Genomic DNA, 27,925 nt, shown 5'->3' on the forward strand with positions numbered 1-27,925 from the left:
AGTATTTGTTCTCATTGGCAACTTGCTCTACGAAGATTGAACTAAATTTCAAATCAGTTAAGGAGATTTAAAAAACTTAAATTTCATTTTCCTCACCTCTAACTAACCCAAAGATTATTGAATTCAAGACATGGATATATTTAACTGACCACTTTTCCTGTTTAAGATTTGTGCATTGCATAGGATTTGTCATTAGCCTTTACACATTCTTTGTATATACTTTATACTTTCTTGTAGATAAAGCATATGTCCTCTGGAAAAAATGTGTAATTTTTCATAGCAGGATTACTGTAAGTTCTAAAAAATTGCCTTATGAAAGCCATGTATGACTTGTCTCAACTGAAGCTTATTGGGAGCAAACAAGTACTGCACAAACAGCTCAAACACTGAGTGAACAGCTTCAGAAAAGCAGATGCTGCCTTTGAACACTTGTTTTGTTTTCTACAACTCCTAAAGAACCACAAGGAGTCTCAACAGGTTTTAAGGCAGACCCACACTACTCATGTTTTAGCCTAACTGCATTAAAATCTAAAATCCACCTAGTGACTCCTGCACTTGTCTAGGCAGTTTCTCAACATCAACATCTTCTAGGGAGACATACAACCTTGATTTAGAGACATTGAGATGGAATAACCAGCATGCCTCATGACAAGTGATCCCCCTGGCTGGTTCTGGCTGTTTTAAAATGTCTTTACAGCTAAGTGAAATTTGTCTAGTTTCGGATACCAAGAATAATCTTGTCTTATATTCTTTTAAAGCTAGATTAAAGAACTTTCCATGATTAAATTTTCCCCCATTTACAATTAGATCAGGTCAACCCTTAGCCTATTCTTGGAATTAAATTTATTATGCTTCTCAGATCTGTCATTGGATAGGTTTTGTTTCAGGCAGGTATTAGTTTGACAGCACCATGCTTTTCAGTTCAGTAACTTATGTCTTTCAATCTCATTCTGTCTCAACCATGTCATCATTTATCTACACAAATGGGGACATTCTCAAAGAAAAATACCCCATATATGAATGCTCTTAAGAAACCCTTTGACACTGCTAATGGCTTCACAACTTTCACAACTGCTGCATGTCATATGCCATGTACAGGTATTTGTGTTCAGCTCCACTTCCAGTAATCCTGCATGTGGTTGGTTTAAATTAAGCTAACCTTGTGGAATTTTTAACCCAGACCAGCTCCTCAGTCTGAGCTGTGTAAACACGTGTGATAACACTTGGGAGGAGGCAGGACAAGTGTGGCTCAGTTGAGAAGGGTGGTAGGATCTCTGCTTTCTGCAACAGAGCTGCATTAAAGAGCTTATGTAGAGGGACTTCATTTTTCTACAATTGAATCTGTAAAAATTATTCTCCCAAAGGAAACAAATAGGCAGGAACAATGCAGTTTTATGCTCTGTGAATGCAACACATATTTGTGTCAAATTAAGGGAAAATCTACATTTCTGCAGAGGGCAGGAAGAGATGTGATTCACTGGCAATTTAAAATACAAAATCTTGCACTTAAATCCACTAGACAAAGAAATTCAATGCACTCAAAAGCCTTTGGGGTTTGCCCATACTCTATGTGGCAGAATGTGGTTGTGCTGCTTCAGGAAGAATTTGGGGAAGTAATCCTGATTTGGGTGCTTTTATGTTCATACTTTCCTGGTTTTACACAGGCATGAATATTAAAAGCACAGTTACTTCAGGTAAGTTGGGCTCTGAAAGAAAGTGAGTTTTACATGAGGACAGAACCAGTAGAATGTTATTAAGGGCACAATAGAATCAGTCTAAGAGAGATAATGGGCTTTCTTCTGTCTTTCAGGATTTCAGAACATTTGACTATTTCTCCCAACATGTCCCCCTGTCTTGCCTGCTATAATTCCATGAGAAGGCCACTTTCTTTCATCCCCCTTTCCTAGGATACTTAGGCTAGTCAAAAGCAAACCCTGTGAATGGATGTAGTAATAAGGCCCATTCATCAATCTCAAATATAGGTGGCCTGTCCATCCATAATTTTACCATGAGTTTTATTCCTCTTCTGTTAAATAAGAATTTGATTATCAAGAGTGCAATGGTAAGTGCTTTACCAAAGAATTTCTGAACCAATTGGCAGGTTTATTGAATTGCTTGTACATTCAGTGTAGCTGTATCCCTACAATGTAAATGCTTGGATTGTTGAATCAAGGTAAAGAGGCTTCATACATCAGAGCAACAGCTGCTGCAGTGAAATGTACCCTTCTTTGTACTTTTTCTGACTATGATAGTTTATGATATGGGCAATCCAAGACTTATGGAAATAGCTTCTCATCTGGTGTAAACTGGTACAGCTGCACGAGGGGAAATACTCCCATCAGATAAGTGGAACACAGGTGAAAATTGAATGAGAGAGTCTGGAGGAATGGTAGTGACAAACAAGTCTCATCTGTGTTGGCAACATAGCAGGCTAAGGGAGCAGAGTGGGCAGGCTGCAAATGTTGGTCTTTGTATGAGACTGGACTGTGTTGTGTGCAGGCAGGACACCAGGAAGCAGGGAGGGAATGTTCTGGTGAGATGTTCAGCTCTGGGCACTAGCAGCAAAAAATGCAGAGGAAACTTGGAAGGTAGTAAGAGAAGAACAACAAAAATGATAACAGAGCTGGAGGGATTGTTTTTATGAGGGAAGATCAAAAGAACTAAATATGTGAAGCTTGGCTAAGTGATGACTAAGAAGGGAATGCAAAAACTACCTACAACTGTTTGAAGGATATAAACACTAGAGGTGAGCAAACAGCGGGGACAAATAATCTGTGAATTTGAAAGTCATTTTCAGTTCAGCTGTGTTTCTGCCTTTAGTGATCACTTTTTGTTAAGATTTGTGGTTTACTGAAAATATTTTCAGGGAATATCACACTCGTATATTCAAATGCTTCAGTATCTGTAAAGGAATTCTGAAATGTAAATTCAGTCTTCAAATTTGAAATTCACTTTAGCTTACATAAGTCACTTAGTGTCTAGTTATACATTGCACTAATTAACAGTAGGTAAATTTTTTTTTTTTTTTTGCATGGCGAGTCAAATATATGGTTATAACTGTATTTTCAATTTAACATGGTATTTTTATGCTCCCCTGATACAATTACTTAGTTAACCAAATAATGCAGGATAGGTTCAAAGTGCTTTCGATCAGTTTGGTACAAAAAGGTGAGACATTTGCTTTTGTTGTCAGGCTGTGTTGTATAAATGGTGAGATTTGCATGTTGAAATATTGGGGGAGGGTTTTTTTCTTTGACAAGAGTTAAAAGTGGCTAGACCCCAACACCACAGCATGCTGTGTGTATAAGGGTGTTGGTGCAGTTTGGTGAAGTCATCGAGGTGTGCTTGTGCACTGCCAGGGACGTCTTTTCTAATTTTTTGATGCACAGTTTGTCAGATCAGACAGGTGAATTTAGCTGCTGTGATCCTCCACGGACATTTAGAGCAATTGAATTAAGAAGAAATTTCAGGATGAGTACAAGAAAACATTGTGTTAATGGTGAAATTTTCTCCTCCTGGAGGTCCACTTGTCGTTTAAAGCTCTTGGGCAAAGCTGTGGAAGTGGTTCCTGGGCAAGCCCCAGGTGAACTGACTAATTTGGTAAGTCATTTTCAACTTTGGTGATTTGTGAATTCAGGCATTAAAATTCTGTGTTAATACTCATCAACAGGCTTTTCTAAGCATCCTTCCCTGTTAATGCAGGATTGATGCCTGCTGCCCAGTGAATAACAAGAAAGATATGGTCAGCTGAGTAGATACCCACAGTTGTTTCCAGAGGCGATTTCTTCAAGAGTGAATGTGTGCACGCATGCGTCAGTGCATACTGTACACAAAAACTACAGGCTTTGACCTATGCAAACACACAGCAAATGATTGCTTTCCATAAACAAATTAGCATACTTTAAAAGGTGAAAATCTCTATAAAATTGTCTGCCCCGTTGTTTATGATGTGAGTAGAGGATGCACTACATTACAGAGGGGCTCACATTTCTCTCTTCTCCCCCCTCTCCAAATGGACGTGTGCTCCGTCCGTTTCACCATTGTTCCTGGCAGCCCGATCCCAGCAGGGGTTCCCTAATTAGCAATCTCTTCATTTCCAATCAAAGCACAAAGCGGCCCCAAAAGCCTCTCTTTATGAGGGAGCTGAGCGGCGGCTGGGGACGTGGAGTGGGATAATTGCCTTCGCCACTGGCAGCAGTAAGCAGCCTGGCTAATTCATTATTGTAATAACTTTGCTTGTCCTTGGGGAGGGGGGGCTAGGGTGAGGAGGACTGAGCCTGGCAGTGCTAGCTGAGGACAGGGGGAAGGGGGAATCCAGCCAGCACTGAGGCAGAAGATGGGAAAAATTGGCAGGAAAGAAGAAACCTTTCAAGATTTTTCTGCCTGCTCCCCCCTTAAATAAACTGAGGGTTAAGTTAATTTGTGGTATGGTAGCCAGTGCTCCCTGAGCAAGACTGCTATGAGTACCCTCTGCTCAACCCTTGTCATGGTCACAGAGAGGGATGTCTAGAAAGGGGTGTAAGTTGGCCCCAGGAGTGCTGGGGAGGCTGAGGCTTGAAGGATTAGGAAGACTCAGGGGTTGCCTCTCAGTTCAGGCAGGAAAAGCTGAGACTTAAGCATTGATAGAAGGCTGAGCTACTGAGGAACCCACAGTTTGTGGCTTTCAGTGATACACTAGAAGTTGCTGGTCCTTGTGTGGAGATTGCATGTTGTATAGCTTCAAAGGAGTCCAGAGCTGACAAATCCTGTAGAAGAGCTTTGTTCTTATCTGTTGTCTCTTTAAAATACATTAAATATATGTAAAACTGGCCTGTCTTCCTGTGGGCTGCAGATTTGTGTTTGCTGGAGCTTTGTTGGCTTTCAGGAGCCATCAAGGCTCTGCCCTTGTGAGCACAGCACTAAGCTGAGATGCCAGTGACTGGCTGAGCTGCCAAAGGGAACAGACAGTGGAGGTGGCTACTTCCTCTTCCTTGAAGGGAAGTGTCTGTGATGTGGCACAGTAATTTTATCTAGTTTTTGGTTTTGAAAAATACACATATTTTAAGTAAGACCAGTCATACACTTTCAGACCCTCTGGTTCTTCTTTTATTTCTTTGTGCTTATCTCAAATTGCTGTGGCAGGGTTTTGTTTATTCCATCTGACTGATGGGACAGCTCCTTTTCTGAATTCCTTTGAGCTGATACTGCTGAGTACATTCATGAAGCCCATCACTCTGAGATGGTCACCATTCATGTTTCTGCACTGAAGTGGCTGGTAATGAAGCTATATGTTCTATTGTCAGAGTTTTTAAACTGAAAATTATTATTTCTGACATAAAATAAAACTAAAGAAACAGTGACATCAAAATACAAGTCCCAAACATGCAAATTTGTGTGTGGCAGAAGCAGTTTGAAATTAAATCATGCCCTTGTGATAATTAGCAAACACTTAATTCTGGAGTTATTTGTATTGTATTTGTGTTAATGGAGAGGGACATGAAGCAAGTCCTCAGCCTGAGGGTCATTTCAGTGATATGTAACAGATCCTTTGAGTCCTAAACAGTTTATCCACCCAAGATACAAAATGTTTGCTGGGAGATATTTTGGAGATAGTTGAGCAAGGTAACGGAGAATTAATAGATATTTGGAGCAGAATTTATAGCTGTTGTCCTCCAGATTCTTGTGAGCAGTGATGTTTTCCCAGCTGCCTCATGCTAGTTGCTGTTTCTCCACTTCTCATGTAGATACTCAAGCTTTTGGTCATTGTGCTGCACACAGCCAAAGGAATTTCAGCTCAGTAAGTTGACAAGCAAGAACAAACTTCCTCTGCCTGGTACTAATGTCCACAGAGAAAGTATGCCTATTCATTTTTATTTTTCCATGATCAATGCTGTGGTCCTTACTGTGTTGTTATTTTTGCTGTCTGATGTAAAGACCATAGAGGATTATATGTTCAAATAGGCCAATGAGTGCATACAATGAGACTTATGGGGAATTTCAATGACTTGCCCTGTGTAATTTCTGTGCCTCTGGATCCTTTTTGTAAAAGGATCATTTTAGCAGTGATGGAGGATTTGCATGTCTCCTAGTTTGTTCAGTTACTAAGTTGAAGCAGTAACAGCACATAGGATTAATGTGTAGATAACTCTGCTAGGTAAGAAAATATCCCCCTTTGTACATTTGTGGGATTCTCCATCATGTGGTATGTCCTACTCTTCCTTTGCATTTATCTCTCCAACCCATTTAGAGTACTTTAACTGTGTGGAAAACGTGGCAACCAAGAGCTAAAACCATGAGTGGATAGATTAATTGAATTAATTGTTTCCTTTCCTTGCCTTTCCATGTGCTTGGGAATGAGGATAATCTTGAATCCTGTTTCTGATGGTTCAAGATTATATAGATCTTAAGAGCTTTTGGTAGATAAACTGGGGAAAGGCAGTTCAAAGGGTTGAATGACAGCTGACATGCAGCACACTGGCCTAAGTCTGATGGGATGCCAGGGTGTGGACCAGGGTTGATGAATTGAAGTAACAACGAGTATTTTAGTCTTGACTTCACTTTTAGTCTGAGACCCTCAATTGTTGCATTGTTAGCAATTGCTTGTGGAGAGGTAAGAAATTGTGGCAATGGGCATGAGAAGGAATATTAATGATCCAATTTCCAGCTGAGTTCCACTCCAAGGCCTCGCTGGGTGATGTGCATTTTTAATCATAACAAACCAGGATGAGAAGGAGCTGCTTGTAGCAAGGCAGGCCTGAGTGTGGAGCCACAGTGTGTGACACCATCTCAGACCTCTGCCTGCTGCTTGGGGGAGACACAAGGCTGCTCTGCTTGCTTGAGTGCCACAAACTAGGCTGGATGTGACACTCAAACCTAGATCACCATTAGAAGTGGAACCAGGGAAGAGGTATAGTAACTGTCTTGAATAGCCTAAAGCTCTTGGCTGGAAAAAATTACGGAATTCAGCTGGAACTTTGGGCCAAAATTGGCCCTGACTCAAAAGGAGCAGAAATATAATTTCTATATGTTAGACAGCATTGTGCTATAGGCATGCTGAATTTCCTGCTAGCTGTTTTTTGCAGTCTTGATGATTTCTGTGATAGAGTCCTCTCACTTGTTTGTGCTTCTATTTTCCAGAGTGATATACCCAACAATTGCTTTAATCTCTTAGTCTTAGATACATGGAATTTGGGAGAAGCCTGGAGGTTCTCTTTTCTTGTTAGATGATTTTCATTCTAAAAATGAAAAATTTTCAGCTACAAAGAGCTTTGCAATACTACTTTGGGAGCCCATCAAAACAAGGTTCAAGTAGCCAGTAGGAGTTGCTTCTGAGGGATGTGCAGGCCTCCTTACCTGGGGATAAGAATTCCATTATAATTTAACAGTTGGACATGAAGCTCTGTGCTTAACACATTTGAGAATGTGCCAGCTGTGTACCTTAAATTACCTGCTGTGCTTCAAGCTCCATGTCTCAGGACAGATCCCTTTTTATTTGTTCTTAATATTTCACTCTGTCTTGGTGACTTTGTAACTTCTTTGTTTTTAGGGGCTGGCAGGCACTGGCCCTGGTGTTTTAGTTCCAGTTGTCTAGTGTGTGTGAGAATGTGGTGCAGAAGCACAGTCTTTTTATGGCAGAGGTGTCTGACACATCTCAGTGGCAGAAGAAGCAGCAGCTTTCTCAATGCAGGAGTGCATTGTTTCAGTGCACACTAAGCAGGACAGTAATTCCACCTAGCAGAAGGCAGGGGTGCCACACTCTGTCACTACAGTGAAGGAGTTATGGGAGGAAGAAACAGCTCCCTCACATCCCCTCAAGTGTATATTAAAGCCAGAAATTAGAACTGATTTTCCTCTTAGAGTTTTCAGCAACTGTTCAGTTGCTCCTCTGTGTGTTAGTGCTAATCCAAAGTAGGGAAAAGGGCTGAGGTACTGCATGCCCAGCCTTTGTAGCATCATGTTTTGTGTATCTGGTAGAGAAAAGGTGTCTGGTGTTTGATGTCCCAGTACTCTTGCTCATTATTTTCAAGTAAACAAGATGAACCTGAAAGAGATATGGGAAAACTCCTGACTTTTATACCATTAAACTGGGAGTTAAAATTCTCTGGGATGGTCTGTGCTGATGCAGCCATCTGTATCATGCAAGCAAGGGTTAGAGAATTGCTACAGAAAGATGGAATGCTTTCTTTCATAGGAGGAGTTTCTGAAAAAGCACACACACCCCTGCAAAATACGAACCAGCCAGGCCACTAGGGCCTGCCACAGTGCCAGAGAAAATGCCAGCAGCTTTAAGACTTCTGTTTTTCTGAGGAATAAATGTTATATGATTTGTGCACGAGGGAGGGAATTCACTGAAGTGGTTGAGGAGGGAGTGGAGAGGGGATGGGAGGAGGTGCCTTTCTCCATGTAGTAGATGTTGTCTCTGACACAAGGGCAGGACAGTGAGCAGTTTATACATGTTGTGTTCATGCAGCAAGTCTGGCCCTGAGAGAGGCACCTTTCCACTTGGCAAAGCTGCTTCACTGCTGCTGCTTGACACCCAAGCAGCCAACATGCCTCCCTCACAAAAGGCTCTGGCTTTATAAATGTTTGGACCTGCAATTCTGTCAGGCAGTGGTCCCCTCCTGGCAGAGGGAGGGGGCTGCCAAATAGATATAGTTTACTGTGATTTTTAAAATATTTTTGAGGGAAGATGGATACCATTTGCTGAGATAGGTGCTTGTTGCCCAGGCAAAACTCCCAGTGTATTTACAGCAGCTCTGCAAGGTCTGTGTGTGTGGTAGGTATGTGTGTGTGCATGCACATGCTTGTGTATGCCTTTATTTCCATGCTCCGGCTGCCTGCCTCTGATTTAAGGGCAGGTTTTATTCCCCAGCTGCCTCAGGGCTCCTCTTTTCTGATTGCATTAAAGTCTCTGTAATTCTCCCCTCATTAATGATTGGCATATTTTTACCTCTCACTAAAGGAGCTTGGAGGCAACTCCCGTGGGGCCCTGCTCGCCAAATGAAACAATTTCATCCTGCTCCAGAAACGCATTAAAAAGGGTTTGTCAGGATCTTATCGCTAGTTAGGGAAAGCTAATCAAATTACTTCTATTTATTAGCTGCTGCAGCAATGTGTCATTCCATCAAGTACAGGTAGTGGGACAGGCAGGGATTGCATGGGGAGCTCTGTGCATCCAGCACTGCTGCCTGGATCTGCACAACAGCATCTCTTGCCAAAGGGGGCTGAGGGCCAAGAGAAGCTGTGAACTTGCCAGTGACAGTGCTTCTGTCACCATTGCCATGGGACCTCTCATCTGCTGCTCCTCTTCGTTCATCTTTCCCAGTGGACTCCCCAAAACCCCTTTGTAGTAGCATTCCTGAGCTTTTAACATTGAGTCCACAGCTTCTGTATTTGCCTGATCACTTCTTGCTATTGCTGATTGTATTTTGCTACTGACTATTTGTTTTGAGATGGTTTGGGTTTTTTGGCAAGTTTAACTCAGTGTTAAACCAGGCCAGGAATGATTTGTTCCTTTTCCTTGAACCTGGCAAGACAAGGAAGACAGTGGGGAGAAATTATGGCAATTATAATAGAAAGAAATTGTAAAGAAACAAATATTTTTTTTACTTCATGAGACTTTTATGAAATACGTTTCTCTCAAGGTTTTTCTTGTTTGTTTGTTTTGGTTTTGTTTTTTTTTTTGTTTGTCTGTTTTTGTTTTGTTTTTGCTTTTGTTTTTTTTTCCCAGTACATGAGGTCTGTAAAAGTAATTGCAATTGAGGGAATGGGAAACAAAGTGACTGAATCTATTGAATAAACTGCATACAAGGACTTAGATGGGACTCTGAAAAGAGAATCTATTATTGCTGCACTTGATTGCCTGAACAGTAGTGGTTTGTGAAGCAAGAGGTGTGAACTCAGAATAAAGCTCACTCTTTTATTGATTTCACATGTGGACTGTGCATGTCCCTTATGCACATACACTGCACTTGTATTTGAAACCATGTACACACTCCCACTCTTGCACTTGATCTTAATTCCCAAGGGGCTGTACCTCCTGTGGGCTTGTTGCTGTCTCACAAGGGACATGGAGGCAGGTGCCTGACATGTGCTTTCAAACTTTAGAAAGTATAGATCTACTTCCATTTTTTTACTATTCCTTTCATCTTGAAACTAAGGGCAAGAAAATCTCTGGTGTTTGAGATAAACATGAATTGGACAGTGAAAATGGGTTTGTTTCCTGTTAAAGTTGATCTCACATTAAGAAACTCCCACAGGAATAAAACCATGTAGTGGATATATTTGCATGAAGTGAAGTGTGTCTAAATATAGCTGTAGTGATTCACAATGACGATATTGCTGTGCACATCGTGTAAATCTTTGCTGTTTCATTTTGTGCATACCAACATTTTCACTCTAGCACAAAATCCTGGGCCAGCAGTGGAAACACAGCATTCTCCTGTATAAGCACACAGTAAAACACAATTGTGCCCGTTGTGTGTGGTGCTGGTTTTGCTTAGGGAAGGTTTGTGCTGGCTCTCAGGATTCTGCAGTTGTATGTACACAGATGCACGCCCTGTGTTCACACAGAACTGATGGAGTGCTTAGAGGTTTGACAGGGCTCTGGCACTGCAAGCAATGACTCCTGGACTGGTGGGGGGCAGGTAAGTGCCCTGTTATTATGCCTGTGTGGGTTCTGATGGTGGCAGTGGCTGCCAGGCTGCGGGCCCTGGTGTGTTCCTGGGAGCAGCAGTGCAGGATAGGGGAGCCCAGCCCCATCAGCCCCGTGCAGCCAGCACGCTCCAGCATCCTCATTATCCACACAGTTCAAACAGCAGTCCTGAGCCGAGCAGCAGCCCCACAAAAGGCTCCATCGATTGGCCTGCCCCAGCATTTCCCGGGGTCCTTTATATCTCTCTGCCTCGTCAGTAATGAAGAGGCTGAGGCAGAGAGTCAGCAGACTCCCAGCTGCTGGGATTTCTTCATCTTCTCATCAGGATTTTAATTAGACACGTCCGAGAGGGCAGCACCATGTGAGGGCAGGCGGGAGCTTTATCAAGCAGGCCACTTCTTTAATTACTGTTTACTGACAGATAACAAGGGAGGGGAGGTGGCAGCAGAGATGGTTGTAGGGGGAAGGGGGAAAGGACAGCAGTCCCCGGGGTGTGTACTCAGCAGAGAAGGCCTTTGCTAGGGATCCAGTGGAAATTGTTCTGCTCTCCCCACCCTGACATGCTGTTTACCTGTTGCCAGAGTGGGAAAGGTTCTCTTTGCCCCTTTCCTAGAGGGCAGAAGATAGATCTGAAAGGTGTTAAGGGCCAAAGACCCAAAGAATGAAACATACAATTTAGTTAGAGAAAAATGAGAGGACTGGCTCTTCTAAGCTACCAGGATCTTCACCTGAGTGGTGCTGTGCCTTCCCAGCCCTGGGCTTCTGTGGATTTTCTGACATTGCACATTTGTAGGAAGCAAAATTGTTTTCTTCTTCTATCTGGAACTGTCAGCCCTCCTCCCTTCCACTGCCACCATGGCTGTTTTGTCTGAAAGAAACCTTCCATATTTCCATGTATCTTCAGTACTGGTGGTATGAGGGCAGTCTGCTCTGTGGCTGCTTCTGTCATGGACTTCATCCCTGCTGTCTTTTGGGCCAATTCCCCATCTGATAAGAATAGTATCTTCAGCCAACCCTCTTCTGTGTGGCCCCAGAATACATAACCTCTCCCATCTTCTGTCTCCTTCCCTTAAGGTGTTGTTCGGTCATCATTTGTGTCCTGGCTGCTGTGTCCTGCTGGATCACAGCCCTGTTTGGTTCTGTGGAGCTACCTTTTGCTTGTTCTGTGTTATGACAGGGGAATGGTGTTCTCAGTCCCCCACAGAGCAAGAGATCACTGCTCCCTGGCCCAATCAGCCCTTGGGACAGGCAGTGCAGCAATGGTATTCTCGAGAGCAGTCCTTTGGTGAATTAAACTCTGCAGCCTGTCACTCTCCAGAAATTTTCTCTGAAGATCCTGCCATGGTCTTGGCTGCATTTGTATCCACTGTAAGGCAGTCTGATGCTTCCAAAATACTGTTGCCATCCCAAAACAGAAGGATGGTATGTGCCAGAGCTTGGTTTCCACTGTTGCCAGTAAACTCCCACTGCTCTGAGCAGAACAAGATCTGGAGGATGTGCTTGGGATCAGCAAGGACTTGGTAATTGGGCTGTTGTTCTTTCATTTTGCTACGCAGTAGCGAGCAGATTATAGAGCCCCCACATTATAGATTTCCTGTCATCCCTCATGAATCAAGTTCCACCGTCTTATTTACTGTGGGCCAAGGCCTGTGAATAACATCACCCAGGGATGTGCTCCAGGCAGTTGTGCAAACACAAAGTACAGAGCCTTTGCTTGTGCCTTGGAGCTGTCAGCTCACCTTCCCCCATCACAACACCTATGGCAGAGAAGGGTTCTCTGTTCCTTATCTTCATGGAACGGCTCCTGGCTTCCCTGGGAGCTCACACTTCATAGCACTGGAGGCAAATCTGTGTAATCTCATTAATATTAAATCCCACATTTTTAAGTTTAGGACATTTCTGGTCACAATTCTGGCCACTGTGTATATCCTGCCTATATGCATCATGGATGTGGATTTCCAGTTTTCTAGGGAATCATTTTATATTAAATCTGTCTGGTTTGTACTCACGGCACAGCACTGGACATAAGGACCATGGGAACAGCTCTCAGCCTCATCAAAGACTGCTAAGAATTTCTGCTGTTCTGCATAGAGGATGTAACACAATAGACTTGGTTTATCAGAATATATCTCAAGTTTCCCAAAATTCCAGATCAAGATTTTGAAAGTGTGTGAGAAATTGAATCCAAGTGTGAGATTTGCTGCACTCTCCCTTTCCCTACCTCTCCCCCCTACCCCCCCCTTTTTTTTTTCCTTTTTTAAACTACAGTGAGTTTCCCTGGGAGTGAGGGGAAATTTTGTTTGTCTAGTGCAAGGCAGCAGGATACTTGCAACCTTGTGCCTTGTTCTGGATGTTCATATAAACTTTCTGGCCTTCCAGGTGATAAACTTGGATGCCCAGGAATTAAATTAAAGTGCTAATTTGTTTCTTTTAGACAGGTTAATATTTCTGTCTTGGAAATCTAGATATTAGGCAAGATCTGGGGAATGTATCTTCAAATAGTAAGAGGCTTTGTCCAAGAGGAAATTATTAAAGCCATTTGCTATGTCTGATGTTGACAGAGCTGGAAGTAAATGGGCTTTGACTGCAATATGGGAGATTTCAGTTTGATGTTACAAACTGGTACTGATACAGAAGCATTAGAACACACTGTCTGAGAGAGGCTAAAATTTTTGACAGAAATTTTTCCAGCCTGTTTTGAAAAAATAATGCTGCTATAGCATTATCCATTGGGATGGAAATATATATCTCACAGGTTACCTGGTCCTAGCCCTCTTTTTTTGTGACTGTGAGATGTTAAGACATGTATGTCCAGCTGATGCAAGCTTGAGATGTGTGCAGCTGCCTATATCAAATAGGCACCAGCATCTATAAGGGACCAGGGTAGTTCACAAAGGAGTACAAGTGCTCCATGTTCCTTCAAAAGCCTGCCATCCAAATGCTAATATACCCAACCACAGTAAGTCTTCAAAAGAGATGGCAGCAGCACTCTTTCTTGCTTAACCAACTTCCTTAATTTTTGTTTTCCTGTTAATCTTTGTTTCCATTGCTATATGCAATAGACTAGTAGCACCATTTTTTTTTACTAGTGCATCCAGTGGTGTTTCATTTCAGTTGCTCATTCCACTGCCCCTTTCTACTGTTTGTGGAAATTTTTGTGGAAATTTTCACTCAACCAGCAATTTTTATATTTTAAAGAAAAAGTCCTGAATTATGCCTTCATATCTTCCAAAGCTTTCTTTTCACTAAGCTTTAAATCAGGTAGTGTCAGTAAGTGGGGCCACCAAACAGGAATGGAAAGACAGGGCAAGGGGGACTGGGCAAAAAGGAGAGGAGGGACAGCAAATAGTTAAAAGCAGTGGATGAACAAGAGGCTAAGGCTATGGAGTGTGGGGGAATGGTGTTTGGAGGGATGAGATGAGGACAAAGGAAAGGGTTAGCATGGGAAGGCAGAGACACTGAAGAGAAGAGAGTGGGCTGATGTGGGCTAGAGAGGACAGAGGCTGGATTGAACGAAATGACTTGGATTGAAATGTTGGAAGAGCCTCTGCATCATTATTTCTCAGCTGTCACCAGGGTTTGAAATTCACTCAGTGTTTCATGCTCCTCATGACAGTTTTCACAAAGGAGGATGAGCTACCTTTGCAGCCAGTTTGCTCTATTACCTTGGTTGTAGTGGCCCACGTGATGGATTCTTCCCTTCTGATAATCCACAAAAGTGTCATTGTGATGCTTCCTGACAGAATTTCTTTGCTGTAAAAATAACAACAAACTCTAAAAATGACATTTCACATGGTGCTAATGCAAAAACTGAATGATGTAGAAGGACCAGTTATCCTCTACAAGTGCTTCTGTCTGCCTGACTGTGCCTTATACAACTCATGTTTTAGCTACATCACTGTGTGCTGTTTCCTTTGCAGGACCCCTGCCTCATTCACTGCATGTGATGGACCTGCTCTGAGGTAAATCAGAGTTGCACAGTGAAAGAGACCATCTGTAGGACCCCTGCCTCATTTGTCAGGTGTGTACTGAGTGAGACAAGGGGCTGCAGGAGAGAAAGGGAAGCTTTTACAGCTGAGGCAGTGAAATTCTGACCTGACTTTGTTTCTGTACAAGACCATTTCTATATGATAGTTTTCAGGGTTTTTTTGAAGCAGCTGCTATGCCAGTGGTTGTTTAATTGTGTGTTTCTTATTTTATAGGGGACCTTTTGGTCCCAAAGGGCCTACTTTACAGAAATGCTGAGTGCTTAAAGCTGCAAATTAACTGAATGAGAGTCCACAAAACCCAAGGTGCTATGCAAGTTCAGATCAGTCAGTCTGTTGGTTTCTTGGAGTAGGCACCCAGAATTAGCAAATATGTTTTAACACTATCTTTGGACATTCAGCCATAAAATGGGAATAAAAATACCCTTTCCTCTCATAGAGATATGTGGAAATAAATGGTCTTGGGGTAGTGAAGCTCTTGGACAGTGTAATGACAAGCCCATAGAAAAACACATAAGGAAATTAATAAATCTCTAGAGCCAGGTTTGAATAATGTGCAGTAAATAAGGCCTGGGGCCACACCCTGAACAATGAGCAAAAACCAGCATCTAAAGCAGCTGCTCATTACATAGGAAAAATCCCTTCCCAGGGCAGTCTGAGATGGGGTACTGTGAAAAAATATGATCCTGTAATTACAGACTCGAAAACAATGCATATGTACATGAGGGTTAAGAGTATGGTTCACAATTAAGCACAATTGTGTTTTTTTCTGACTCTTGACTTCATTTGCAGTGTGCTCTATTTAGCACACAGTTTTTTGTCTTTGTTTCCTGTCAAGTTTTGCAGATCTGAGAGTTTAAGATTATCTTGTCCAAACCCTTCTGTTTGGATTAAGTGTTGTCATTTCATGTAGTTGCAGATCAACTAAATGCAGGTAGTCAAAACCTGCTCATTTCTATATTATGTATTCCAGATGTTGTGATCTCCACTGAGGTGCAGATTAGTGTGAGTGAGAAAGGCAGATCTGACCCTGTAATTTGCCATCATGAGCAAAACTGACACCCAGATGCTCTTGTTCTTAAGAGTGAAGGAGTTTGGGATATTTGAGAACTTACAGCCTACTAGCAGTAATTAAGACAATACCACCTCCCCCCACCAGCAGCACTATGCAAGAGGACAATGTCACCAGAACTAGGAAACTTCTTTAGAAGTCTTTGCTGTAACATGTGCAGAAAAAATGGCAAAGCTTAAGTCTTACAGAAAATATGCAGAAATATAACATTCAAAGTACATAATTTTAAATAACCACACTTTTGATGACTACTTATGTGCTTGTTTAAGAACAAATGTAAGGGGTTCATTTTACAAAGGTATGTAGCAATAGGACAAGGGGGAGCGGCTTCAAACTGAAAGAGGGTAGAATTACATTAGATTTTAGGAGTAAATTCTTTACTGTGAGGGTGGTGAGGCACTGGAGCAGGTTGCCCAGAGAAGTTGTGGCTGCCTCATCTTTGGAAGTGTTCATGGCCAGATTGGATGGGGCTTGAAGCAACCTGGTCTAATGGAAAGTGTCCCTGCCCATGGCACTGGGGTGGAATTAAGTGATCTTCAAGGTCCTTTCCAACCCAAACCAGTCTTTGATTCTGTATGTAGTGACTGTATTAGGAATGCAGAAGTGTTAAACTCTATCAAGTTGAGAAGTAAAAGGTTAATGGTGTTGAGATGATCAGTGTACAAATCTAATGCTGGTTAACCTTTCCATGCCATGTCTGATATTTGCTATAATTTGAAGAGAGAATGTTATGCATAGTAGAGGAAGTAGACCTTTGTCATGTATCTCTGTCATGCATCCCATTACATTTTATTTATAAGAATTAGGTTGTCTATTGCAGATGTTTAAGATGTCTAAGAAACATACCATAAAATCTTTTCTCCTATATTTTCCCCTTTTTTCTCTGTTATTAACTATCTCAAATACTTGGAGAAGAATTTGTTGGCCTATTTAGGCTGTAGAATGTAATGCTTCTCTCAAGGATGACTAGTGTTACTGTTGGCTGGTTGATGACTTGGAAAGCACTGGTTCCCACATGTGCTGCAGATAATGGTTCATTCAGGAAATAAAGGATGCCAAACTTATCAAACATATTTTAACCTGTGTAGAGACTGAATGAGTGTTGTTTGCAGTGGCTTAACTGCTGAGTTTTAACAGTTTCATCAGATAAATGTACTGTGTGGTTTAAAGACAGAACACAAAAAAGTGATGCCAGGCTACCCAAGTGCAGGAATTCTCACAAAAATCTCCTTAGGCAGGGCCTGGCTTTAGTGGCAAAAGGAGAGGAAAAAACAATTTAAAAAATACAACAATCTGTTCTTGTAGGGGTCAGACAGCAAGAGCAGCACGTGCTGGGTGGGAGCCATCAATGAGAGCTGATTTCCCCATGGGATACACAGACCTGGACTATCAAAGTAAGCTGGGGCTAGGACAAACAGATGTTATGCCAGACACATCAGCAGAGTTAGTCTGTTTTGCATAGGTGTCTGATCTTACTTGGCATGCTTTAAGCTCTCTTCTGAATCTCAGGGTGGAATAGAACCATTATGATTTCGTCCTAACTGCTCTGTTCTCCACATATGATGCAACTCTTGGGTATTACTTCTAACCTGTGCAAGCTGGGAGCTGAGGCACAGGGTGGTGGGCTGCCAGGGGACAGCTCGTGAGTGTGCAACCCCAGTCACACATCTCTGCTTCCCTTCAGAGAGAGCAGGAAGGGAGCCTGTGGGTCACTGCATACCAAAGTAAACAGTCTTTGTCTACAGGTGTCTTGTTGATAGATTTAGGCAGTGTTAGTGCCCCCAAAATGATGTTTTAAAACACCACCCTGAAGCATCCTGCACAACACAGAGAGCATCCTGCTCTCTGGAAAACTGGCTTAGGGGGGAGTGGGTAAATGAGCCTGACTGTAAGGGCTAGTGGTCCTCACACCATTGGGGCAGTGCAGGGTAAGATTAGACCTTCATTTGCAAAACTGTATCTGACCAGAGGGTATGATGCTAACCTTGCTCGGGGCCAGGCAAGCTGGAGTCTTGCTCTTACAGACCTGCCAAGCAGAAAGTGTTTATTTCCTGCTCTGGATCCACGAGGAACAAATAAAAGTGATTTAATCTTCAGTGTGAGGAAAATCACCTGACTGAGCAGGACGCAGAGGACAAATGGGACAGAGGGCCTTAGCTTGCCTGGCCAGGAGAGATGGGAAAACAGAAGTGAGGCACAGCATCAGAATCGCTAATTGTTATTTATTATTAATTTTCTAATTTTTCCCTTGCTCAGATTCCACGACTGCTGGAAATCAGGGTTCTCCTGGCTGTCTGGGTGTATCTGTGACATTGACTCTGTCTTTGAGATGGGGAGCACCCTCTGGTGGTTAAGGATAATCTGACATTTCCTGGGATTGGCGCCCATCATCCCTACAAGCCGCCAGTTAAGGTGGACAGGAGGCAATGCTGATGTACTGTCACTGTCAGTTTGGGGTGCAAATATTCACTCTGACTGGCTAACCCAGGAATCTGATTCTTAGGAACCGTTTCTTAGCGCAGTGAAAAGTCTGTAAGGTGTGTTTGTTCTCCCTGCCCTGCTGTTGTGTAAAAGCCCACTTACATGCTCTTCTTGCTTTCTCCCAATGAGAGGGCAAGTAAAGCTCAATTTACTTCATTAATTCCCAGTGGACACAAAATCGTGCCCTGGCTCTCTCCCTAGGGACTGCTGTTTCCTGCCTCAGCTCCTGCTCCTGTCTCCCAAAAGCTCTAGTCTTGCACTCAGAGCTTTCCCTGGCCCATCTCTGTCTGATTTGCTCTGCCTAGAGTGCTCAAGCCAGGACAGCAAAGTCCCTTGCAGGAACAGAAGAATTCAGCTCAGGTTTCCCTTCTCCTCCCTAAGTGGATTAACAGACTGAAGGGATCGTCTCTGCCTGCCTGCTTCAATCTTAATTAGCGAACATGTTTCGCCAGCCGCAGTCACATCCTGGTCCGGGAGAGCTGCTTGACAGGAGTGGATTCTGCCCACAGCCTCTCACAAAGGCTGTTGCATCTTCTGAGAGGTTTTCCTTCACAACAGGGCTCTGTGGGCTGTCCTGGATGGCAGGGATGTAGGGCAGGAGGGCTGCAGATGCTCTGTGCACTGCTCACTTTACAAGAACTAATGTGCATCCTCTGCTGACTGCAACCCTGCAGCTCTGTGTAATGCATGTGCTGCATGAGTGGCAGAAAACATTCCAAAGGAGCACCCACATGTGCTTTTATTTTTATTTTCCCCTCCTGTTTCCCAGGCAAGGGAGGATCCTGAATATACTGGGATGTCTCTGAAACTTTTGTAACCTGTCACTTCTGGATGCCCTTTCCTGGATGCTTGTAGGCAGTCAATTTGAATGCAGTGTTTCCTGGTTTCAGGTTGTGTGTAAGAAAGTGACCCTACCTCCTCCTCAGCTGCTTCTTCCTGTTGCTTTGTAGTAGTCATTAATGCAAGTTGCACCCTTGCACAGGCAGTCATTTATTCCACCAATGCTGTTCTTTCCTCAGTTCAGAGAAGATCTTTTCTACACAAGTAAGATGTACACTTCAAATTGCATTGATTTTGGAGCAATCCATTCAAACTACTGAAAATCCAAATTGTGGATGTTCTCCTGCCAGTTTGAGAATGCTTTATTTTTGTTCATTTGTTGTCTAAACAGATTAAGTTTCAATAGTAATGAGTGCCCCTTGCAGCAGCTTAAGTTAATCAATTTCAAATTGTACCTTGAATTATACTGTGGTAACATTCAAGCAAAGAAAACCTGCAAGGAGAGGAGGTAAACACTGAGCATCACTAATAACATCAGGGGCTGCCCAGGCAGTAGGGAGGCAAATGTTCTTCTTGTGGTTTTGTAATCTCACCATTGCAATAGGGGAAGTTGGTGTGCCATGCTCTGAAAGCAAGGTCGAGTGGCCAGGAACAGAATCAAAATGGATTTTTTTTGTTTTAGCAAGTTGGAAGGAAAATAAAAAAGGCATATGAGTATGAAGGGGCAAAGGACACTACAGACACAAGGATTTTAGAACCTAAAGCTGTGCTTAGCAAACCAAGCAATGAATTGAATTTCCCAAACAACATATGTTAAAGCACACAAATTAATAACCCCAGCACTTCTGAACTAGCAGTGTATTTGGTTTGGCCCTGTAAAGCCACAAGTCAATGGTCAAAGCAGAGCAGCTCCCCAGAGAGCCCTGGCTTGCTGGTTCTAGCTCCCTGGGGGATGCAGCCATCTCTGGAGCACTCCCCTCTCAGGGCTATGTAGCTGTCAGTGCTTAATGATGTGCTTCCCAGAGCAGGAAACAAAGGTTACACAACTCTAAAAACACAACCTGCCTCTGAATGGGCTGCAGAAGAATTTTCCTTTGAGAGGCCAAGACCTGTTTCATTGAAAGGAAAATGGATGCCTTTTATAGTGCCCTTTGGAGGAATATAAGCTGCAAGAGCAAATCTGGTTTTATATATTTACAAGTAGCAGAAATCCCTTCATGTGTGGGGAGGAGCAGACTGGGGAGGAGGTACTTAGGACTTGCTGAAACCCCTCATGGTTAGATTTTGTGCATTTTTGATCTTGAGGTTGCCTTAGATCACTGATCTTGATGAAGATGATACTCCTTTTCTTCAGTCCTTTCCTTTTCAAAGGTTTCCCAAAGCATTTTATGTATAATGAGTAATTTTGCTACCAGAACTGCCTTTGCAGTAGATTTGATGGCACAATAGATTTGATGGTACTAATTTGAGACCAGAGCTGAGGAAAAACATTATTGCTGTAGAGTAATGCAAGATATACTAGCAGAGGCTGAGCAGAAATAAACTGGGATAGTTGAATGAAATGTGTCTAAACAGTAGTTTGCCATCTGCTCCTGCCCTTTTCATCTCAATCTCTGGCATTTCATCAGTAATGAATTGTAGGCAGACATGAATTGACACAGTGCAGACTGTACCTCTGTCATAATCTGTTCAGTCCCCATCACTGACCTCTTGTAACACTAGTTCTGCAGCACCTTCTAGTGAAAGATTCTGGTGGTTGTTGGTAGTTTCCACACCCTTCTACCCCTCTCTGGCCCTCTGACCAAAGCCAGAACAAGAAGATTGTCACCAGATCTGGCTGACTGGGCAGATCTCTGTCTCTACAGCTTTTTTTAGTTCATTTTGAAGGGTCATCTCTGAGTACTGAAAGGTGTTCTTTTAGGGAACTAAAAGTTGATAAAAGACTGTCAACTGTGATTTTAGGGAATAACTCCTCCTCATCCTCCAGTTTTTGGAAACAGTAAGAAATTGCATTGAGAAAGACAGTATTGTGTCTTGAAAAGGAATCCTTGATACCCTATCAATAATTCTGTATTTCTATGCTGACCTTTTTCAATTCACGTATTTCCTCATGTTTACTCTGCTAGTCTTCCCCACCCTTAAGTTTAAAATGTTTAAGTGAGCTTTGGATACAGACTAGACTGATGTGCTTTCTGTGCAGTTAGAATCTGGTTGCATGTAACTCCAGGGCTGCTTTCTCAGACGTGGATTGAATTGAGGATGTCTATTGGGAGTTTCAGGTCTTGGTTTTTCTCATTGGAGGTCCTTCCATCAGGCAGGTCTGTTAAATGCTTGCTGGGTCCCTAGAGACACTTGGTCTGTGTTTAAAGGGAAGCAGTTGAACCACAAGAAGAGAGAAATGGCTGTGTACTCAAGCACTGTTGCTCTAAAGGGATCTTGCTGAAAGCTGTGCAAAGCTTGCATGGCAGTCTGGGTGCCTGGGGCTCTCCATGTGCTTCATCCCAGAAGAGATCCGTGTGATGCTCTTGCTTGCCTTTCCTGCTCTGAGAAAGAGAAGTTGATGGCTCCAGGATGCTTTGAGCATGAACTGTCTTTAACTCTCCTGAGGCCCAGACCAGGAAAATCTCTGGAGGATTCCAAGCAGCACCTGCCTTTTTCTCCCCGCTCCTCTTAAAGTTTCCCCAGTGGAGAGATCCGCTCAGGGAGAGCAGGAAGTCCATAAATAAATAATTCTCTCTGTCTCTCCTGATCAGCCCAAGCAGCTGTGATTGCTCCTGAATGCCTAGGTTGCTTTCCTCTTAATGGCTTTTAAACCAATTTTGCCCTCATCTGATGACCCAGCTTCTCATCCTAGTTTTAGAGGAACAATTTCTTTTAGAGAGAGGGGTTTGGGGGATATTTATGTTGTGTCAAGAGTTTTGGCTGGGTGAAATAGTGTAGCAGTGCCAGCAAAGCCACAGTTCTCTGGTTCTCTCAGGCTGCCCCATACCTTATTTTGATAAATCTCTACCAGACACCTCCGAGGGTATTGCAGGTAGAATTAACCCTTATTTGAGGGCACTGGACACATGTGATTCTCATGGACATCCCAAAAACATTTAATAACTCTTACACCATTCTTAAGTCACTTTATTTTTGGGATATGTTTTACTGTTGCAAGAGCTAATCACTGAGACAACTGAGTGCTTATCCTTTGCTCCACAAAGTGTAGGTAAAAGTCTGGGAACATAAGTAAGAAGTGTAGGCTCTCACTTTTCAGTTCAGCTGACTTACAGCATTACATTAATGGGCATCTGACAGCTTGACAAATATTTAGACCTTTTATGGTTGCTTTTGTGCCTTGTGTGTACAAACTGTAGTAGATTAAAAAAAGTGTTCCTTAAATAGCAAGTGGGTAGTCAAGTTTGTATCCTAGTGCAACCCTTGGAGATATTTATTGCTCCTCTGATGAGTGTCATCTAGGTTTGTCTATAGAGAAGTATTAGCACTACCTCAGCAGCAGAGCCTACCTGCCTGGCAGTAGGGCATACAAGGCATATTCTGAACATCCTTACAGCTGGCCAGGTATCCTGTGGGATGTGTACCAGCAGTCTTGTGTGATGCTGCAGGCTGATGACTGTCATCCCCACAGTGCCTTTGGAAGAGGCACTAGTCTGGGTGGAATGCAGCTGCCCTGTTATGGTTGCAATGCCAAATGGGCAGATTCAACCCAAATGGTTGATGGCTTATGATTTATGAAATGAGCCATCTCAAGGTGGTATTGGTTCCTGGAACCTTCTATCTCATTAGCAAGGCAGGGTCTGCTGGGTGCTACATCATTGGTGGTTAAAAACTGTATCTGAAGCAGCGATAATCTTTCCCACTGTCTTCCTTCTGTTCTGTTTCTGTCTAACTTCTTGGGACCCTGGAAAAGCAATGGGTTTAACAAGAAATGCTGTCCCCAGACTGTATAGTTCCAAGGACAAATCTGGTAGCAACAACTTCTGGAAGTTATGTCACATAAGCCTACCCCTTACTGTTTTGCTGGCTGCAGTAGTTAAGTATTATGAAATACTGCCAAAGGTTGAGGGGCAAGATCTAAAAGATGAGTACTATTGAGTTCAGCTGACTGGGAATGTTTAATGGAAGATTGCTATGTTCAACAGAGGAACAGAGAGGGTAGTTGTTGATCAGCACTAAAATAAAGGTGTTCAAGAGATTAGCAAAAGACCAATACTGGATTATCTTTTGTAAGTGATGTGGAGACCAAGGGGACCTGTTGCTAGGAGGCTGCAGCACCAAAGTCACCCTCTGACCACATGGGACTGAGATTTGAGTTTGCCTTAACAATGATACTGAAAAGTAATCCTTTCTGCTGCTGCCATAGGAACGGTGAAACTGGCAACATGTAACTGTGAAGGATGAAGGTATTTTTGCTGAAATCCAGTGACACATGTTCAGGTCTGTCAGGACAAGACTTTACTGTTGCCCACAACTGCCTCTGTGCTAAGAAATTTTAAGACTTCTCATTCCACAAGAACTTTTCAAAGACATCCAGGGGCTTGTACTTCCACTCATGACAGAGATCACTGTCTTTTGGAATACATGGAGCAGCACAAGAAAATTAGAACTGAGCTGGTGAAACTTCTTTCCTTTGCATGGAAGAGGGTTTTTTTCTGTTAACTAGTATCTGACTCTTCATTACTGGCTTCTCTCTTAACACTGTATGTTCATATATTGTGTAGCTAAAGCAGGCAGGTTGATATGGTCCTGAGTTGCCTTACCTCTTTTAAGTGATGCTTTGTGGTATAATCAAGGATTATTTTTGTTAATTTTTCCTCTTTATTGTTTTAAAATGTACTGCAAAAACTCAATCCTCAATCATTCATGTTGTGTAGGCATAGTGTTTGAATATTAATGACTTGCAAAGAGAACAGTGGCTTCCTAATGCATTTTACTTGAAGGTGTCTGTATTTGATGCAGACTTGTATCTCACGATGGTACCTAAAAGTTAAAAGTGTATTAAGAAGCTTGGGATGGAGTTTGTTGACAAAGCTGTCTAATCAAATAATCTGCCACAGCAAGTTGGTCCCGTCCAACAAGTGAAATAAATGTTATTCAAGTAATAAATAAACTCAAGAGGGAGCTATGTAAAAAGTCTGCATTGTTCTTCAAACACTCAAGTTAGTACAGAACAAATCTTAAGAAGTGTCATGTACTTAACTGAGCTGTTTGGAGATTCAGAGCAGAGGGGAGTTGAGGTTGTTGTGCTGTTGAAACAGGCTATCAGAATGAAGCTGGTCTGTCATGTGTGGTTCTAGCCAAATCCTGTATTCCCTTACTATTAGAAACTGGAGTATTCTGAGGCTGGAGATGGTCACCAGAAGAGCAGTCCTCATCATCTGATATCTCTGCTTTTTCCAGACAGAAACTATATCAAGTTAGCTAATGTCACTCAGACCTGCAAGTTCATCTCACTGTTAAATACTTTTGTATAGATCCACTGTTGGTGAGCTCCTCTGCCTTTGGCCTGACTCACCTGCTGAAGTCAATAGTGTTCTATCAGTTGTGCCCCGATGAGACCAGGTGGAAGTTCCTGCAGGGAAAGGAAGGTCTTTAATCCTTGCTTTCTTCATCCCTTACACCCTGGGAAGAAAAATAATTTCACTACTTTTCTTCTTTATTATGGCCTACCTCATATTCTAAAGTAACTCTGTTACCTACTCAGAGAACACAGCTAAGAGGAACCTGCACACTTACCCACTGTTTTTTGTCGCATCACTGTATTCAAACTGCAGCCATCTCATTGCTGTTGCTGGGAAATAAATTATCTTGCATGTTTCCATCACAGAGTAGGAAACATTACTGTTCACTCTTGCTGCCTGACTCTCAGTAGCCATATTTTCTTAACAATAGTAACTCTGAAGCCCCACTCTTTTGGTTCTCTAAGCCCCACTCCTTTTCTGGGTTGAGACACTCAACATTATCAATGCACATGCCAAAAGTGTTTTCATTTTTGGCATGCAGCATAAGGGTATGTAACCATTATTTCTCTTGACAAGACAGGTATTTATTTTGATCAGTTCAGTGAGAAAGCTGATATTGTGAATATTAGGATCCTGGGGTGATTAGAATGGATGGGCTTGGAATGCATGGGCTTAGAGAGGAAACCAGCTAATCATCTCCCCAAATGACAGCAATGAACAGGCCCCCCCTGTTCTACTGACCATCCTCCTTGGCCTTTTGCAATACCAGACTTAAAGCTAGTGTCCTTTAAATTAGTGTAACTTTAGGAAAGCTAAAACTGAAAAGATGCTCTCAGACTTTATATCCCATCTGACAGGATGAACCACCATACTAGGAAGGCCACACTTGTGATGGAGGATTTGCAACAGCTAAGCAGAGGTAAAGATTCCTTAATGCCATGTCTTCTCTCCTTCCTCCTGGTAGCTGAGCAGATAGCCCTGTGGACACCTAAGATCATGGAGGGGGAAGGATGAATTTCTGCTTTATTGGAATTGAATGAGTATAGGAAATATCAGTTACTCTGCTGGTAAATTATATATAGCTGTGAGTGTGAATAAAAATCACTTTCCAGTCAAGGTCCTGACCATATTCTGCCTGACCACAGTAGCCCAGCTGAGGATTAGTGTAATATATCATTGAAAAAAGATCACCGACAGGTCCAAATTTGGAGCTAGATCACAGCTATCCATTGAAGTCTTAAGCTTACAAGATCAACCTACCTCTCTAATTACCTGTGTTTTCTGAGGAAAGTTTCAGTCCACTTAGTTAAACAAGAGTTAGGCAGAGACTGACTAAGGAGTAGATTGACAAAACATGAAAAAAGATACACTGCTGTATTTCTGGGCAAGTAGGATAGAAGTTCTTATCAAATACTCCAGCTAACTGATGATGTAATCCCATCTATATAATTTCCTTTCCTGCCTCTCTCTATGTTTCTTGTTACAAATTCTTCCATAATCTGGAAAGAAATGCCTCTTCTGATTGTTTTTATTCTTTCCCATTTGGTAAAATATTCTCCACCTGCCTCTTACTCTGTTTTAATTTTACAAAAGTTAGATTTCCTTTGCCTGGTTTGTCTTTGTGCATGTGTGTCTCTGCAGTGAACTTTCATTTAAGGTGTCAGCAGGAACATGTTCTGCTGTAGAACTGAGTCCTGCTATTAACATTAGGAAAGACAAAAATGGGGATACAACCACACAAAACAGCACTGACCATATTAAAAACAAAACAAAAAAACCCACAAAAACCCCAAACAAACAAACAAACAAACAAAAAAAACAAAAAACCCCCAAAACAAATGAAAACCCCAAAAAGGTTATAAGTGGTTATTAAAAGAAAGCCTTGACTTTTCAATGGCAACATAGAGACTATGCTTGTTTTAACTCATGGCTCCAAACACTTCTGTATCCAAGCACAGAATTTAAGGCCACAGTTTTGGGACAGGGAATTCTCATTTAAAGCAGGATAGTAAGGGTTTAGATATTTATATCCAGACTCTTGTGCTACAGATCTGCTCAGACTGATCTGGGGCTAGCTACACAACCTCTTTATGGTAGGATTTGGCAGTCTACAAATTGTGAATTAAAATATGTCCCAAAGACTAGGTAATATTTGAAGCACATCTAAGGGTGTTCAAATGGGTGTTCATTGTTTAAAAATCGCAACACAAAAAAATTATTTTCTGTTTAAACAGATGTTGAGCTTCATCATGATACCTTTAGATGGAAGCATATTGTTTGCAAGGCAAATTTAGTTTTTACGGAACAAAAAATCTATTGAAGTTTGGTAAAAGACATTGTTTTTGGTGGGGAGAACAAACTATTTTGGGTGAGTAAGAGAAAATAGAATAGAGCCCTAAATAAAGAAGGCTGTTCTGTAAGAGCCTACCAGGCATCAGGGACCTACCTAAGTTTCTCTAGGGCTAAGCAGAGGGCTCAGGGCATGTAACACAGAGACTTGTGTGAAGTCAGACAGTCCTGGCCTCAAAGGTGAGGAGGGCTTCTCCTGAATTCAACCCAATTACCCCTCTGTAACTTAAATGAGACTGAGGCTGGGAAAGATTTATCATCATCAATCTTCTCTTCCCCCAGCAGACAAGATTCAAAAGTGTATACACAAAACTGCTCAGCCCATTTTAGGTCTCCTAATTATTATATTTTTTTGCCCCTACAGACAGCATTTCATTCACTTCCTTGCGAAAACACAATAATAGAGCCTTCATAAGAGCGAAAAAATTGTTGCAAACCCTAAAAGTAACTAGATCTCTTCCTCTTTTGCATTTTCCTTAGTAAAAAGGCACCTTATCAACAAGTGAAATCAAGTTTGTTTGGCATGATTTCCAGGTTACTCCTATATTAGACCAAATGAAATTTCTGTCAATCAATCATCAGCTTTCTAGAAGCTGATCATTATTCCATGATAAAAGTTAAAAAAAAAGGTAAAACATTAATTTATCAGAACCAGATTGGCCATTAAAGGCTGGAGAAATGTCTTTAAAGGAAGTCTCTATCCATTATATCTTGGAAGAGCCAGGAAAAGTAGAGACATGTATCACAAATATTTCTTTTTTTCTTTTTTCTTTTTTCTTTTTTCTTTTTTCTTTTTTCTTTTCTTCTTCCATACTGCATGTCTGGAAGAACTGATACTGCCTATCACTCCATCAGCCTCTGATTGTGATCTGTGCAAGGTAATATTGATGGGACATTGTTGCTCTGCATGGGACAATGTGTGAGGAGAACAGGTGACCTCAAAAGCCAGAGGCTGCCTTGTGAAAGTCATCCCAAAGGGTGGCACTTGCCAGAGCACCTCTGGGTAGGCTCTGTTCAGAGGCCACAGACTGAGCTGCTGGGATGGTTCCCTGCCCCTCCTGCAGTGGGAGAGCAGCAATTCCAGAGGAGCATTTGGTCAGGGCAGCAAAGGCTGTGCTCACAGACCAAGCCTGGTGCTTCTGTTCCTTGTGGAGTTCTG

General features: G+C 42.3%; 1 protein-coding gene across 3 annotated transcripts in view; it reads left to right on the forward strand.

Annotated features, from left to right (window-relative positions):
• Positions 1-27,925, forward strand: part of ESRRB (estrogen related receptor beta) — a 123,325-nt gene that overhangs the window by 13,150 nt on the left and 82,250 nt on the right. The window contains exon 2 of one of the 3 annotated variants that reach the window (XM_079308571.1): positions 14,554-14,595. The exons of 1 other annotated variant lie outside the window; for it this stretch is intronic. In XM_079308571.1, the coding sequence (XP_079164697.1) occupies positions 14,554-14,595 (42 nt within the window). Of the gene's footprint in view, positions 1-14,553; positions 14,655-27,925 lie in introns of all 3 variants that reach the window. One more of the 3 variants, XM_079308573.1, reaches the window with a different exon arrangement.

Source organism: Erithacus rubecula (genome assembly GCF_903797595.1).
Source record: "Erithacus rubecula genome assembly, chromosome: 6".
Taxonomy (NCBI): domain Eukaryota; kingdom Metazoa; phylum Chordata; class Aves; order Passeriformes; family Muscicapidae; genus Erithacus; species Erithacus rubecula.